This window comes from Panicum virgatum, chromosome 9K, assembly GCF_016808335.1.
Source record: "Panicum virgatum strain AP13 chromosome 9K, P.virgatum_v5, whole genome shotgun sequence".
NCBI classification, from domain to species: Eukaryota; Viridiplantae; Streptophyta; class Magnoliopsida; order Poales; family Poaceae; genus Panicum; species Panicum virgatum.
The window spans coordinates 56,703,859-56,718,978 of record NC_053144.1 but is presented as its reverse complement, the minus strand read 5'-3'; the positions used below and the strand labels follow the sequence as shown (position 1 = coordinate 56,718,978).

The following is a 15,120-nucleotide window of genomic DNA, read 5'->3' as shown; positions in this document are numbered from 1 at the left end:
TAGTTGATTCCCTATCATGAGCTCCACATCTAGCTAGCTTATTAAAAATATTTTTTTTAGTTAGGGCTTTAATAGATGCTAATGCTCCTCAATAATTTAGGGTTCACAATGCACATAGCTGCTAGGCTAATGCTTGCCACGCCATTGCCGAGTACTTCACCTGCACCTTAGTACAATCTGCCTCTAAAATATTTCTGCCAAGTGCCCAAGTATATCTCTCTGCAAATGGCTACTATGGTCCCTACTCTCTGCCCCCAGGTTATTAAGTGATCGATGATCATGATCAAGCAATACCAGTAATTATTAAGATTTAATTAAGGGCAGGAGCGACTAAGTCTATGAGTTCTAGAAGCGCACTGTTCTCATGGTGCGCGCGCGTGCAGCAGACGGACAACGACGATCAAAGGCCTCGTCGAGCGCGTGAGCACTCGCGCGCGGCTCGCGGGCCGGGCGAGACGCCGGCGGCTATGCGTGTGAACGTTTTCGGTCTTTAGTACTCAACTTTTGAACCTGTCAAAGTGTGTATGATCTTCCGATGAGTGGCTGACAAGTGGTGCCCACACAAAAAACTAAAGAAGGCCCACTTGGCAGCCACATTCATAAGATCAGGATTTTTTTTGCACCTATTGCTTATATATTATTTTTTTAGATTACACAATATAACTCAGACACTCAACACACGCACACCCCAATGAACACACGTACGCAAATGCTACCCCTATGAGTATCTTTGAAGACCGAGTCGACAAATCCTCGCGCCTCGCTGTCAACGGGAACGTCGTCTATCACTGAATGCACAATGTCATTAAATCCTAAAATATTCGCTCTTATGAGGAGTCAAAACTAGAACCTGAGGTGCTATCGAGACTCTTGTAAACCTTTTTTTTTTTGCGAGTATTGATGGTGATGAACGCTTTATTTGGGGGCACTCAGACACTCAGCTTTCGCATCAAGCATTTTAAGGCGAAAAAAATGCCTCACCACAAATTAAGCAACTGAATGTAGGACAAGCTCATTACATGGCTGCTCATATCTTCAGGAAATGTGAAGCACCGTAACTACCATGCTACTAGTATGCTAGTAGTAAGAGACAAGTATATGCCACGAGAAGTCCAAACTGTTTAATTAATTTAAACGTGTCAACGACTGAAGTGATAACGACCACTCATTCGCAACTTTTTTCCTGGTCTTGGAGATTCAAATTTAATCAGAGCGTACTACGCATGCATGCAAGAACTCTCCACTGATTATGCGCGTAATGCAGAATCAACGACGGCTAATGCATCGTGGTCATCTTGCTAATTGCTCGCTAGCTCAGAGCCGAGGCGTCTTTGACTAAACCTGCTCATCTTTCTGACAAGTACACTGCCACTAGCGCCACTAATCTTTAGACCACCCTTCTTCAAATGCGTAGTCATGACCGACTCGACCCTTGTTTTTAAAAATTCTCGTCTCGTCGGCGTCGTCGCACGTACTGGTAAGGCTGACCTCACCAGCCTGCGGTGGCGTTCCGCGAGAGGCGTCCAGCGGGCGACGTGGCGGGCGACGTGGCGGGGGCTGCGGAGCTGGGGCCGGGCCACGTGTGCCGTGGCGTCGCGTGGGGGGCGGCTGGAGGGATGCTGGTGAGGTCAGCCTAACAACCTGACGGCTGACGCAGCAGCTTTCGGACCGGATGCGGGGCCCGCAGCTTGGACCTGCAGACCCTGGACCGTGTTTGGTTGCAAAAACCAAAATTTCAAAAAAAAAAATTCGGCACCTGCATGGAGACTTAAATCTAAACGAAATAAAAAACGCATTGCGACTACTGTCTGTAAATGGCGAGACGAATCTAATGAACCTAATTAGGTTGTAATTAGATGCTAAATTGTTACAGTAATACTACAGTAAATAATCTCTAATGACGGATTAATTAGTCTCATTAGATTCGTCTCGCGATTTACAGACGAGTTCTGTAATTATTTTTGTGATTAGTCTATGTTTAGTATTTCAAATATAAAAAAATACTTTTTTTCAAAAAATTTACGGAAGACAACCAAACACGGCCTGCTCGATCGATGGCCATGGAAATTTCCAAGTCCCGAGAGACCACTCGTCAAACGTGAGCGGTTATCCAAAGCTGCGAGGGTCAAAATTAATCGATGCATGCCTTTTTTTCAAAGAAAAGAAAAAAAATCGATGCCATGTTGGAAGTATTTTTTTTAAGTTCGTGGAGACAGGGACAAATGTTAGGGCTGCACGCGGGGCCCGCAGTGAGCACTGGCACAGGGCGACGTGCCGACTTTGGGACGGCGGGGAGGAGTTAGGTGCCAGCAGCTGATGGTGCTGCAAAGTACAAAACACGGCTGACGCTTTGGCTTTGTTTTGTTTGATTTGATGCTCAATCATGCGCCGGTTTATTTCAAGCTCTTTCGAGAGTGTTTGTGTCAATGCAGGTGGGTCGAGAAAAATGGAGACATGTTGGAAGCATGCATGGGTTTCTAGAAGAGCAGGTAAGAACTAAGAATTCATCATAATAATCAACCAAGTGCCTATTTCCCAGCTCAATCTTGGCTTCTGTTTACTCAGATACTCAATATAAACTTCTGTAGTATAATCATGGCGTTCCTCGGTACTTCAGGTCCAGCTCTCTTTTACTTGGAGAAATGATTCACGGAGACGAAACTAAGCTTGCAAATATGCTGGATCTTTTTGCTATTCATTAATGCATATAGCTTAATGTTGGTCTTCTGTGCCTTCTGTGGATAGTTATGCTAGCAACCAGCAATAGTATTTTTGTCTCATACCAAATTAACACCAGCCACTAGCCTGCCAGCTGTACTTTTCTCTCATAACAAATCAACACGGCCCACAAGTCACAACCAACTGAACATAGTGAAAGAAAAAACCTATAGATTTAATGAACGTGTTACTAATAGCAACCATTTCAGAGTTATCGTACTTTCAAAATAATTCCTTGCCACTAGAAAATTACTACTATGGTCAAATTGGAGACCCACCAGATGCATGTCGTTATGAAATGGACATCCTTAGTACAGAATATTTACATGTTGAATGGTAACCGATTTCGTTGAAATTGATTGATGTCCATTTTTTGGACTTATCGAAGCAGAAGGTTTACATCTGGTTGAATATGCCTTAGAGATTTCGTTGAAATTGATTTGACTCGCATGAATATATATGTTTCCTTCGTTTTCTACCTTGAGACAAAACCTAGTTGATACATCATCAAGCTGACTGTTCCTCTTCAGGCCGATCAAAGTATACCGAAGAAGGTAAAAATTTCTAGAAGTGTCAAGTTACAAATTAAGACTAGCTAACCAGTAAAACACTAGCAAGCGACATTATTAGTCACAGCTTCTTGCTTAGTGGGTTAGAGGGGATGCTATTAATTCAGCTCGCTTCGCTTGGGCGAGGTGATCATGCTTTTGACTGGAGATAGGCCGTATAGCGTGCGTATATGCCAGTCCCAATTGTGCTGTCTCACTCCGGTCAAACTCGACAGTGCATACAACAAGCTACGATAACTGACTGGCAATAAAGATTCTCCCGGCCAATGTTCAATGGCAATAGCAGCAGTTATTTTGATATATTATCTCAGGATGATGAGAAGGGATGGGAGGATTAGATTGCTTCGACCTACGACCCAATCTATAATTCTATATCTAAGCACACTGACGCCATTATATTCCCCTTTCAGTCCTTGGAAGTATTCAGAGAAGTTTGCAAACGTAGCATATATATGCAGGGTCAAATGTCTCACCTGACGTAAGGTTCTAATTTTTCCAAAGGCGCTTAAGCAAATTTTCCTTCTTATTTTTTATAAAGAATGTAAAAATCCCTATCAGAAGCCTATATGCTAGTGGATTGGAGATGTACTCCGTACTCAATCCGTTTCAGATTATAGGTCGTTTATTTAGAAAAGTAAGGAACGGTTGAGTACATTATTTGAACAGTTGCAAAGTGTAGGCTGAACAAACATGCATGAAGAGAAAAGAAAACTAGAATAATAACTAATATTAGCATCTACCTTGATCCATGTTGCGTCAATTATGCGTAGCACTGAGGCTCGACTCGGCCGATGCTTCATACCCGAAAATATCGTCACCCCCCTAAAGTGCATCAAGCTCAACCTTCTGAGGTGCCCAACCGCATGCACGACGATCGATCGAGGAACACGATCATCAATCATCATCCTCCAATCATACAGCACTACAAGTGCTTCTTCCAGCAGAAAGAGAGCTAGCTAGCTGCTTGCTAGTGTTCCTTGATCAAACTTCTTCAAGCATGCATATGCGATTTAATTGAGCATAGCTATCAAACAGTTTAGATCACTAATTAGATATCTCTGGATCGAGCGAGCTCTTCTTCGCCAAACAGTTCATTACGCTCGCTTTTTGTCGCGCAACATGCACGTACAAATATCTGTAAAAGTGCCACACTGTACGCGTACAGACATCTCCAAACTAAAAGTACGTCGTGCCATACTAGTAGTACTATACATGACTGCATGTTACAAATATCTTGGGTGATGTGATAAACAGCTTTTATGCCTGGCAGGAATATCATGGAAGGAGTAGTCATCCTATACGAAACTATCCATGAACTACATACAAAAAATCGAGATGGGATCATTCTTAAGATCGATTTCGAAAAGGCGTATGATAAGGTCAAATGGCCATTCCTGCAGCAAACCCTACGCATGAAAGGGTTCTCCTCCAAGTGGTGTAGGCTGATTGAATGTATGGTGACAGGAGGAAGGGTGGGAATCAAGGTTAACGATTATGTCGGCCCATACTTCCAAACTAAGAGAGGACTCCGTCAAGGGGACCCTATGTCACCTATCTTATTTAACATCGTGGCTGATATGCTGACTCTCCTGATCAAGAGAGCAAAAGCCGATGATCAAATAAGAGGTGTCATTCCTCATCTTGTAGAGGATGGTTTATCAATACTGCAATATGCGAATGACACTATCATCTTTATTGACCATGACCTGGAACAAGCAAAAAATCTCAAACTTTTGCTATGTGCTTTCGAGCAATTATCAGGTCTCAAGATCAACTTCCACAAGAGCGAAATATTCTGTTTTGGTGCCGCCAAAGAGATGAAAGATACCTACACTAATCTCTTTGGTTGTAATGCTGGTGAATATCCCTTCAGATATCTAGGGATCCCTATGCACCACAAGCAACTCCTAAATTCTGAATGGAGAAAAATAGAGGAACGCTTCGAGAAAAAATTCTCTTGTTGGAAAGCGAAATATCTTTCCTATGGAGGGCAGCTAGTCCTCTTAAACTCAGTACTTAGTAGCCTACCCATGTTCATGATGTCCTTCTTTGAAATTCCCAAAGGGGTTCTCAAAAACCTTGACAAATTTAGATCAAGGTTTTTCTGGCAAGGATCATCGGATAAACATAAATACCGACTTATCAAGTGGGACATCTTGTGTCGTCCTAAGGACCAAGGAAGACTTGGAATCGTAAATCTGCAATTGCAGAATAAGTGTTTATTGGCTAAGTGGCTTGTAAACCTGCTGAATACCGATGGCATGTGGCAAAAGCTGCTAACTAATAAATATCTACATTCCAAGTCACTAACCCAGGTAAAGGCAAGATCCTACGACTCTTATTTTTGGAGAGGCCTCATGAAGATTAAAGATGAGGTGTTCGGCCTTGGCTGTTTTGTGGTAAAGGATGGGTCCAAGACCAGATTCTGGGAAGATACATGGATAGGAGACAGACCTTTCAAAATTAAATATCCATCAATATACAATATAGTGAGGGATCCACACGCAACAGTGGCTAAAGTTATGGCCACGTCGCCTCTCCAGGTATCCTTCAGGAGAGCGTTGGTGGATAATAAACTGCTTGAATGGCAAAACCTTGTAGCGCAAATCGCCCATGTCAACTTGGTGACGAGCCTGATAATTTCAACTGGAATATGACCACATCCAGGTCATATACAGTTCGCTCTCTCTATCTACATCTGATAGATAGAAACCCACCATTTCGACATAAGAGTATTTGGAAACTAAAGATTCCTCTCAAAATTAAAATCTTCCTTTGGTATCTGCAAAAGGGAGTGGTTTTAACAAAAGATAATCTCGCTAAAAAGAACTGGACGGGTAGCCAAAAATGTTGTGGCTGTAATATTAATGAGTCTATAGATCAACTTTTCTTAGATTGCCCGTACGCGAGAATGGTTTGGAGGATAATTTCTTACGCTACAAGTTTGACTCCACCTAATTCGATTAGGCATATGTTTAGCTCATGGCTTTCTAATCAATCTAAAAAGATTAGGAATTTGATTTGGGTGGGAGTGGCTATTGTTTGCTGGGCAATCTGGAGATGCCGGAATGATATAATTTTTCACAAAGTCAAATATCATTCGATTTTGCAGGTTATTTTCAGGGGGACGTATTGGTTACGTTTCTGGGCGCAGCTGCAGCGTGAGGAGCAAGCCAAGACAACACTTTCCTTGATGAGCAGAAACATAGAAACTATCGCTTTGGAGTTCATCAAGGGAGGATGGAACACTTTTTATCGTTTGCTGTAATTTTATCTTTGAGAACGGCTTCGCTCTCATCTATTTTTCCCATTTATGCGAACCCTGTAATAATTGGTTGTGTACGCCCTTGGGCGTAGAGGCCGGATGCTTTTCATCCATTATCTAATAAGTGGTACAGTAAACAGGATAAAAATGGGCAGCCGGACACTATCTGCCGGTACCTCACTCGAGCTTGCCGCTGCCTTATCCGCTCACGCGAAGTCCGGTTGCCGTCACTCATGACACAACCGATCGAGCTCCGGTCACTGGCAGCTGATCGATTAGGGTTCAGTATCGGACAAGCTAGTAGTTAACTAGCTAGCAGGATGCCATGGATGCGAAGCCGCCGGCCGGCCCGATCGATCGAGAAGGCTAGCAGCAGAGATGGAACAGGGGACCTATCTATCCACCTACTATAAAGCCGGGGCGCCGATTGATCGATCGAGCCCACGTACGAAAAGCAGTGGGGTGGAATGGAATATATTAACGTCGCGGAAAAGGCGCGCGAGCGGGTGATGGGTACAGAGCACATCGGCCACATTGCCGGCGATGCCCGGCCGGCCCCGGCATGTAGGCAGCACGCAGCCGCTAGGTAGCAGCCCTCCCGGCCGGGGCTTTGCCTGCCTGCGTTGCATGCCCATCCGCTGCGCTGGGCTGCCGCCGTCGTCGCGGCCTCAGGCTCGATCTACCTGCAAGAAAGCGCAGGGCGACCGCGACCGGCCCGGCTGCCGGGCGCAGTGCCCGTAGGCGTCAAACAATCCCCAGCCCGGCCGGCGCCTTTAGTTTCCGCCGGGGCATGCACTGATGCACAACACCAAAAAGACCCCGCACATCCTGATGCACCACCACTACCCGGTGTCAGTGTGTCACTACGCCCCGGCTGGAGCTATCACGATTACCGACTGGTACGCGCCACAAGCTAGCTCTTGTTGCTTAGCGTCCCTAGCGTTATGCTTAACTGCTGCTACTGTTGATGCCTACTGCTAGCTAGGCCTACTACTACAGGCCGTTTAATCTCTCTGGAAAACACGGCCGGCGCGTAGTGGAGCGGCCAGTTGTGCAAAGTGCAGCAGGCGCGGCACGCACAGCAGCGGAGCGAAGCCGTGTCGATCGATCCGGGTCCTCCGCCCTTAGCTTCCTGCTGCTTGCTCGTGTCACTCTCGTGCGCCGGGCACTAGCGCGCGCGTGTGCGCGGGCACTATAGTCTATAGTGCACTAGCTAGCTATCAGCTCCGTCGTCTGCCGGCCGGCGGCTCGATCACTCGGCGGATCTCGGCTGGGATTGCCCGGGACCGAACTGGACGAACTTTCTGCCGCAACTTGCACGCGTACGTCGGCCGTCGTACGCCGGCCCGTGCACGGACGCGTACGATATGATCTGACGGATCGATCGATATCGATCACGCACCCTGCCGATAGAGCCCCTGTCGTTCGTGCACGCGCAGCGCCCCCGGCCGGGCCGGTAGTGCGCGACGCGCGTCGTCGCCGCCGTCGTCGTCTGGTCAACGGGAGTTTCCCAGCTAGATGGCTAAGTAGAAAGCAAGGCGGCACGGCACGATCGAGATCGACCTCTGCCCCGCGAACGTGCTCGACCTCAATGTTGGTTCGCGTGTCACGTCTGCCGCCACAGGTACGGTAACGCGCGCGCGCGCGCGGCCAGAAGATGTGGGTACGGTACGGTCGTGGTGCTCGCCTCCGGCCGAGATGTGGCGGCTCGCTGGACGCAGGTTCGGCTCGTCTATCCAGTTCCAATTCCAGTATCCATCTATACCGATCGGGCTGTGTCTGTACCGGTCAGTGGGGGCAGAAAGCCACCGTCGGCGACGTCGCCGGCGCGCCCCTGCCCGTATGCTGTTTGACATTTGAGTTCAAAAGGCGGTGGTCGATCACGAAAGGATCCAAAAAGAAACCGTTTCTCTCTCTCTCTCTCTCTCTCTCTCTCTCTCTCTCTCTCTCTCTCTCTCTCTCTCTCTCTCTCTCTCTCTCTCTCTCTCTCTCTCTCTCTCTCCCTCGCACAGCGCGAGGACTTCACCGTGTACGTGTTGTGTTGCTCTCGAGTCGGGGACCGAGTTCTCAACCTCAACACGTCGTATATTACCACGTGCCTGCAGAGCGCACCGGGTTTATTACCTCGCCGGAATTCGGCAGCGAGCTAGAGACCACTGACTCCGGCGTCGCCGCCTTTTCGAGTCTGGAGCAGCTGCCAGTAGCTATTCTATTGGCATGCATGCTGAAAATGGAGCGAGAAAGGGGGAAAGAGATCAGTTCAAAAGCGTCCAGAGACTGTGTTATAATTAGTACTTGCAAAGACCGTAGCTCATTGTAAACAGAACTTGTACAATAATCCGCCCTGCGCGTGGTGGTGCATGTACTGTCATGTTATGCCGTGCTACCTAATCCGCCTCCTGAGCTGCCGGTCAGCGTACACGCTCCACTTGTCAAATGCCAATTATTAAGCGAGCGAGCAGGCGAGAGCAGTGAGCTAGCGGTGTTAGCCAGCCGCAGTAGGCAGGGAAAGGCTAGATACCTCCCTGTTCACAGTCAAACACCACGTATAGCTCTAGTAAAAAAAAAACCCCACGTATAGCTAGTAGCTGACAGACAGCACAGTGACCCGTGAGAAGAAGCCAAGGGCGCCAAGCAACGCGTACGTGCTGACTGCTGACTGCCGAGCCGTTACGTACACGAAGATCTCACTCATCAGCTTGGTGGATGGCTGCAGCTTCAACTTCAGCTCGGCCGATCGATCGATCGACAGCTACATTGCGGTGCGGAGCTCAACGAAGAGACACGCTTTGCTTCCTGGTGCCAGCCGCAAGTTGCCGGCGACGGGAGGCTTATCCGGCCGGCCGGCCGGCCCGGCCAGCGATCGGATTCCAATCCGCACTCACGGCGGGGCGGGGGGACTGATCGGCGGGCGCACCGGCGAGCCACCGGTCGACGTGCATGAACAGTAGGTCCACCTGAAGATACCATACGGGGGAAAAAGCACTCTGAGGTCGTGCTGGCCGGAAGAACTGGATACATAGGGGGTTTTGCAGTGGGTACAAGGGTTCAGAAAAATAAGGAGTCCCGGGAAAGGGACGGACACTGGCTGCTGACTCTGCTGCCGTATTAGTTTGGTAGCCGTTCAGGTCTTTCAGCAGATGCCTACGCGTGATCGAGGATCAGCAAAGCTAATTGAACCCCGGTAAATTCAATGGATATAATCCGGATTTCTCACAATGTGAAAGCCTTTTCTGAAGGAGATTATTCAGAGTTGACATGCGCCGAGAGGGGCAGAGAAATAAAGGGCCATTTGATATAATGTTTGGTGTGTGAAAAATAGTGGAGGGCGCTATCAGTGAAACTAGTAAGGTTTGGCAGCTTGATATGTTTGAACAAAAGGGCAAGGGGAGCACAGTTGTATTGTACAAGCAAACTATTTTAAAACCGTTTTCTCTTCTGTCTGTCGAGTGGCCGTGAGGAACAGAACAGCACAGCTGCTCCAGGCGCAACTGACTCGATAAAAGAAATGAAAAGAAGTTTATCCGTTGTCAACCTGCGGAGTTGCAAAAGTAGCTTTGCCCCACTTTTCTTTTTTTGGTACTGGTCCGGTGAAGTAGCACGAACATTTCTATGGACATCTGTTGCGGCACTGTGTTGAAGGGGTTGTAGGCAATTCAAGCAAGTTCAACTACTTCGCCAAGTGTTCCATAACCATCCGCTCCGCCACAGCGCAACAGCAAAATTTGGCTTGGAACTTTGGCTTCCGTACGCTGATTTGCTGTTGACACGTCTTTTGCCTTGGTTTTGAGTAAAACGTGGTGCCTAATTCAGAGCACTTTGCGTGTTCCCTGCTGAATACGGATGAAATACACAAATATAAGCTCACGGTCAACTATACTTTTGGGGGTCCTGCAAGGATTGGATAGCTTCATAAGATAAGTAAATCCCATTTCTTTTCAGCGTCTTCAGAACCTTCTTACATTTCCAAATTTCCTACACATGGGGACAAGCACAACTGAAAGAGGGGAAACGATCTGAACAGAACAGGCCATTTGTCATGCCTTCGCTCCAAGAAAAATGAATATCATAAACAGCCATCACATCTTCCAAATCTGATGCGTTCTGTCTACCGCTTCTATTCATCCGTGGGTTCTTCTCCTGAATCCTCTGAAGGTGAGTCCGATGACAATGGTCCTAGGATTCCCTCTGAACTGAGTGTCAATCCACTCTGAAGAGGTAATGCAGGAAGACGATTTAATTAGATGATTTACTCATAGAGTTGAAGTTAGATGACATGCACTCTGACATGGTAAAATATTAACAAGGAGGTGCTAGCAATACCTCTGGCTGGAATCTCAACATGTCAGCACGAGCCATTGCCTCTGCTTGAGCTATTCTCTGCCTGAATATCTGAGCCATCTCGTCAGCCTGATGTGAGCCAAAGAAACCATATGTCAGTTTGTCAGATATAAAGCATACCCAGCAAATGTGCAAATGTTATTTATTTTACACGTACCTTCTCGAAAACAAGCTTGGGATTACGGATCATGTCACCAGGTGTTGGCTCAAGCTTCTTTGTAGAAAGGCTGACACGGCCTCTTTCACGGTCATGGCTCAGTATCATCACCTAAAATCCGCATAGCTCGCTGATCTTAGCTCTATGAAGTATAGGTATAACATAATTCTCATGTACTACGACAGCAATACCTTGAGGGTATCTCCTGGTTGCAGAACTGTTGAGATATCCGCAACACGGTCATGACTAATCTGGCTGACATGGAGAAGACCATTGATTCCGCCGATGTCAATGAAGGCACCATAAGGTTTTAGGCTCTCAACAGTTCCCAAGACAACTGAACCAATACCAAGCTGGGCTTGACTGTCAGCCATTGCCTTGCGGTTGCTGAGGACAAGCCTGCCCTGTTCCTCATCAACCTCTACAAACTTGAGAGGCAGTTCTTTGCCAAGCAGCTCTTCTGCAGTTGATTTCTGATCAAGATAAAACAAAACTTTATCAAATAAGGAACTGTAAAGTTCAGCCGTAGCAAAGTATCAAACTTAAAACTACAATAACTTCAAGAAAAGCAGCTCATGCTAGACAATAAAAAACATATAATATAAGTTGTGCAAGGTCGAGAGCTAACCGATGATACTTGGGAAAACGGAACAAATCCCTTAAGCCCTTCCACAAGAGCTACTACACCTCCTTTGTTTCCACCAATCACCTGCAAGCAAAATTGATAAGAAAAGAAAATCACTAACTCTGAAGAAACTAAGATAGCCCAGAAAGCTAAAAAAAATGCCATCAAAGGTTGTTCCAAGGGAGGTCATCCATACATAAAGCTATACCACCACTATAGACAAATAGACAGCACAGGGGTAAATAAGCATGTATAAACTACAACAACATCTTGAGGACAGATGGCATGCACAGGGGTAAATAAGCATGCATAAACTACAATAAAATCTTGAGGACAGATGGCATGCTATCAAAAAACTGATGTATCCTAACTTCATCAGTAGTTTTAGCACATAGCACGGGGTAATAGTAAGTTGTCACATGAACTAGCAACTAATTTATCTGCAATTGTAAGAAAGAAATGGGAAGTTAACAGCAAAAACATTGGAATAGTCGGTGGCTGTAATATTCAGAGTGAATATGCACTTCCTTTAAAAAAAGAATGAATATGCACCACAAGATATATAACTGGTCTCTGATTTATTTTTTATGAAGAACAATTGGTGCTGCATTCAAGTGGGCATTAAAAGGGGCAAAATCTAACCGGTTCAAGTTCAACACAAAAAAGGGGAAACATGAGGTCATTCTTAAAAGATAATCCAGTTCTCAACAACAGCAAGTTATTTAAGGGGCAACAAAGAATAATAGTATAAAAGAGAGAGAAGAAGATGAAGAGAGAGACTGTTTCTGTATAAGTTTTACTCACTTTGCCCGTGGCGACAACATCTTCAGCCTGAAGTTGCCGGCACCTTTCCCATGCAAGTTCTTGCTGAATTGCTTGCAAACTCAGAATCAAAGTTTCGTCACTAGGGTTCTCATCAATTATCATGAATTCTTCTACTAAACCAGGGCGAATGCCCGCGTCTTCAACATTATCAATGTCAAGAAGGCATGCCTCATCCAGAGGCAAGAAAGCAGTAGACTTCGATTGGATGTCAATATATGCACCATTTGAGGTAGTCATGAATACTGTTCCTTTAATCTGTATATAACACAGGCATATAAAGATTTTAGATGCTAAGATTATGAAAATAGTGAAGCTAAATAAGATCTTATGTTTAATGTGACCAGAACCAGTACACTACAAAGAGTCAAGGTGCAAGAGCAAATGCCAGTGAAGTAATACATTGAGAAAGGAGAATACAGCAGAACCACAAGCCCACAATGCCATAAGAACAGTTCAGGGACCAATGCAAATCCGGTGATAACCAAGTTAAGATTAGGTGCAGCATTTACCTTTGTAACACATAACAGGTTGATAACCCACTTTTGAAATATTGACTTTATTAAGCCATAACATGGGCATAAACAATTCAGTACATATACATCTAACTTGAAACGAAGTTTAGGGATATCAACAGCGGTCTTATACTAAAAATTCATTGTTCATCAGGTCCAGCATTATACCAGCCATCCATGCAAGGCATGCTACATATGCAGCAGCCATCAAGCTTCCTCTATTTAAGGATTGTGTTATGGTTAAATTGCATTTAGTTTGAAGAGTTCAGGTTCTGTTAGAGATTGTGTTCGGGTCTATCTTATATAAGAGATAAATCAGTTTGTCAATAAAATGAAGCAAGAAGCTAGTATTTAGCAATACCTCCATTTTCTCCACTCTCAAATTCAAACAACACAAATAGATTGCAAGGCCTGGGTCCAGGACCTCACATCACCCACTAACAGCTATAATCTGAGCCAGCTTAGGGAATGGAAGATTGGTAAGTTAATCCAAGTTGCCCTCAAGAATCAAGTCCAACTGATTCTGTTTGTTCTTGGGTATAAAAATGATACTTAACTAATTTCTTCTCTAAAAAGTTGATGAACAACTGAACTAGTGATTGTTATTCCAGTATTCTCCAATCAGTTACTGCTAAGGGGTAAAAAGCAATACCACAGCCCAAAAACCATAATTCATTACAGGAATGCTGAGAAACATAGCACTGTCCAAGTAAGTTTAAAACTGAACTCTGAATACTAGCGACAGTCTAACATTGGCTCCATTTTCGTTTCAGGTCAAATTCCGGGAGACTCAAGCAGCATACCGCCATACCCTCACACAGTCACACTAGAGCTATCCAATTGAGCATGAGGTAAGGCTCTTGTGACTTTAATTTCCCCTTTTCATATCACTATTTACAACGTCTAATTTCAAAGGACGAACATCATTTGCTGCTAACTACTGTACTTCACGCCAAATGAGCAAGCAGTGACAATAGAGTAGGGGATGGGGCGATGGATTACAAGGGAGCCGATCTCGGTGTCGATGTCCGTGGACTCGACGGCGGTGTCGAGGTCCTCGGGGGAGAAGGCGACGCCCTCCATGGGCGCTGTGCGGCACCGCTCGGAGGCCTCGTCGAACTGCTGGCGCATCCGCTCCCGCTCCCGCTCCTCCTTGGTCAGCGCGTACGTCCCGCACACCAGCGCCGACGGCGGCCGCCTCGGCGCCGCGGGGCGGCGGCGCGACGCGCCGGAGAGAGGCGGGCACGGGAGGCCCGCGACGTGCTGCGCCAGGGAGGCCATCCTCTCTCGCTCGGTGCCTGGGTGCCCGCGTGTCCGGTGTGCTCGGGCGAAAGAGGAAACGGGTTGGCGCTGTGTAGCTGGATAGGAGGCGGCGATGGTTGGTTTTGGGCCAGGCCATGTCAGGAACGCATAGTTCTTGCAGGCTTCGGCGTGTCAGTTACTCAGGTTCCGGCCCTAAGAGCAACTCCAGCGGAGAGACTAAATTTGAGCCCCCATATTACTTTTAGGAGCCGGCCTATAAAAATTTAGAGGCTTCAAACTCCAGCAGGGTGACTAAATTTAGAGGGCCTCCAGTTCTAGGGACTCTGGACCAAAATTTAGTGGCCTCCCCAAAATGGAGGCTCGTATAGGGGCCCGGTTGGAGATGTTTTTTCTACTGGGAGATTAAAACAAGAGATTGAGTCCCATTTAAGGGTCCGGCTGGAGTTGCTCTAAAGTGATTAATTATGTTCCTCTCAAAAAAAATAAAGTGATTAATTATGCTTTGCAAGCAAACGGTGGATATTCATTTTATTCGGCTGGCTGTGGCTGGTTTGTTGTGAGAAAAAAATACTGCTAGCTGACTGGTGGCTGATGGTTGGTACTGGTTTGGTGTGAGAGAAAAATACAGTTGGCTGGTTGCAGCGAACAGAGTGTTTGAGGGTGCCTTCAAGCACTGGTACTGCTTGCAATGTTTTATTGCGGATACTGCTTGAAATGTTTTTTTTTCGGGTACTGCTTGCAATGTTAGAATATTTACAAACAACAAAAAAAATTTGGATATCAATCAAATTTTAAGAATGAAGCAAAACAAATGCATTGAGATACGTTTTCAGAACCTCTTGAGC

The 15,120-nt window shown here is 46.1% G+C and overlaps 1 protein-coding gene across 1 annotated transcript; it reads right to left on the bottom strand.

Moving 5' to 3' along the window:
- Positions 1-10,439: 10,439 nt before the first annotated feature.
- Positions 10,440-14,374, bottom strand: LOC120652570 (30S ribosomal protein S1, chloroplastic-like). The gene is made up of 7 exons (XM_039930435.1): positions 14,015-14,374; positions 12,480-12,755; positions 11,679-11,759; positions 11,242-11,523; positions 11,051-11,161; positions 10,876-10,962; positions 10,440-10,762 (listed from the first exon to the last, which is right to left on the bottom strand). Exons 1-7 carry the CDS (start codon positions 14,291-14,293, stop codon positions 10,670-10,672), a joined length of 1,209 nt encoding a protein of 402 aa, XP_039786369.1. The 5' UTR covers positions 14,294-14,374; the 3' UTR covers positions 10,440-10,669.
- Between the last annotated feature and the right edge of the window lie 746 nt (positions 14,375-15,120).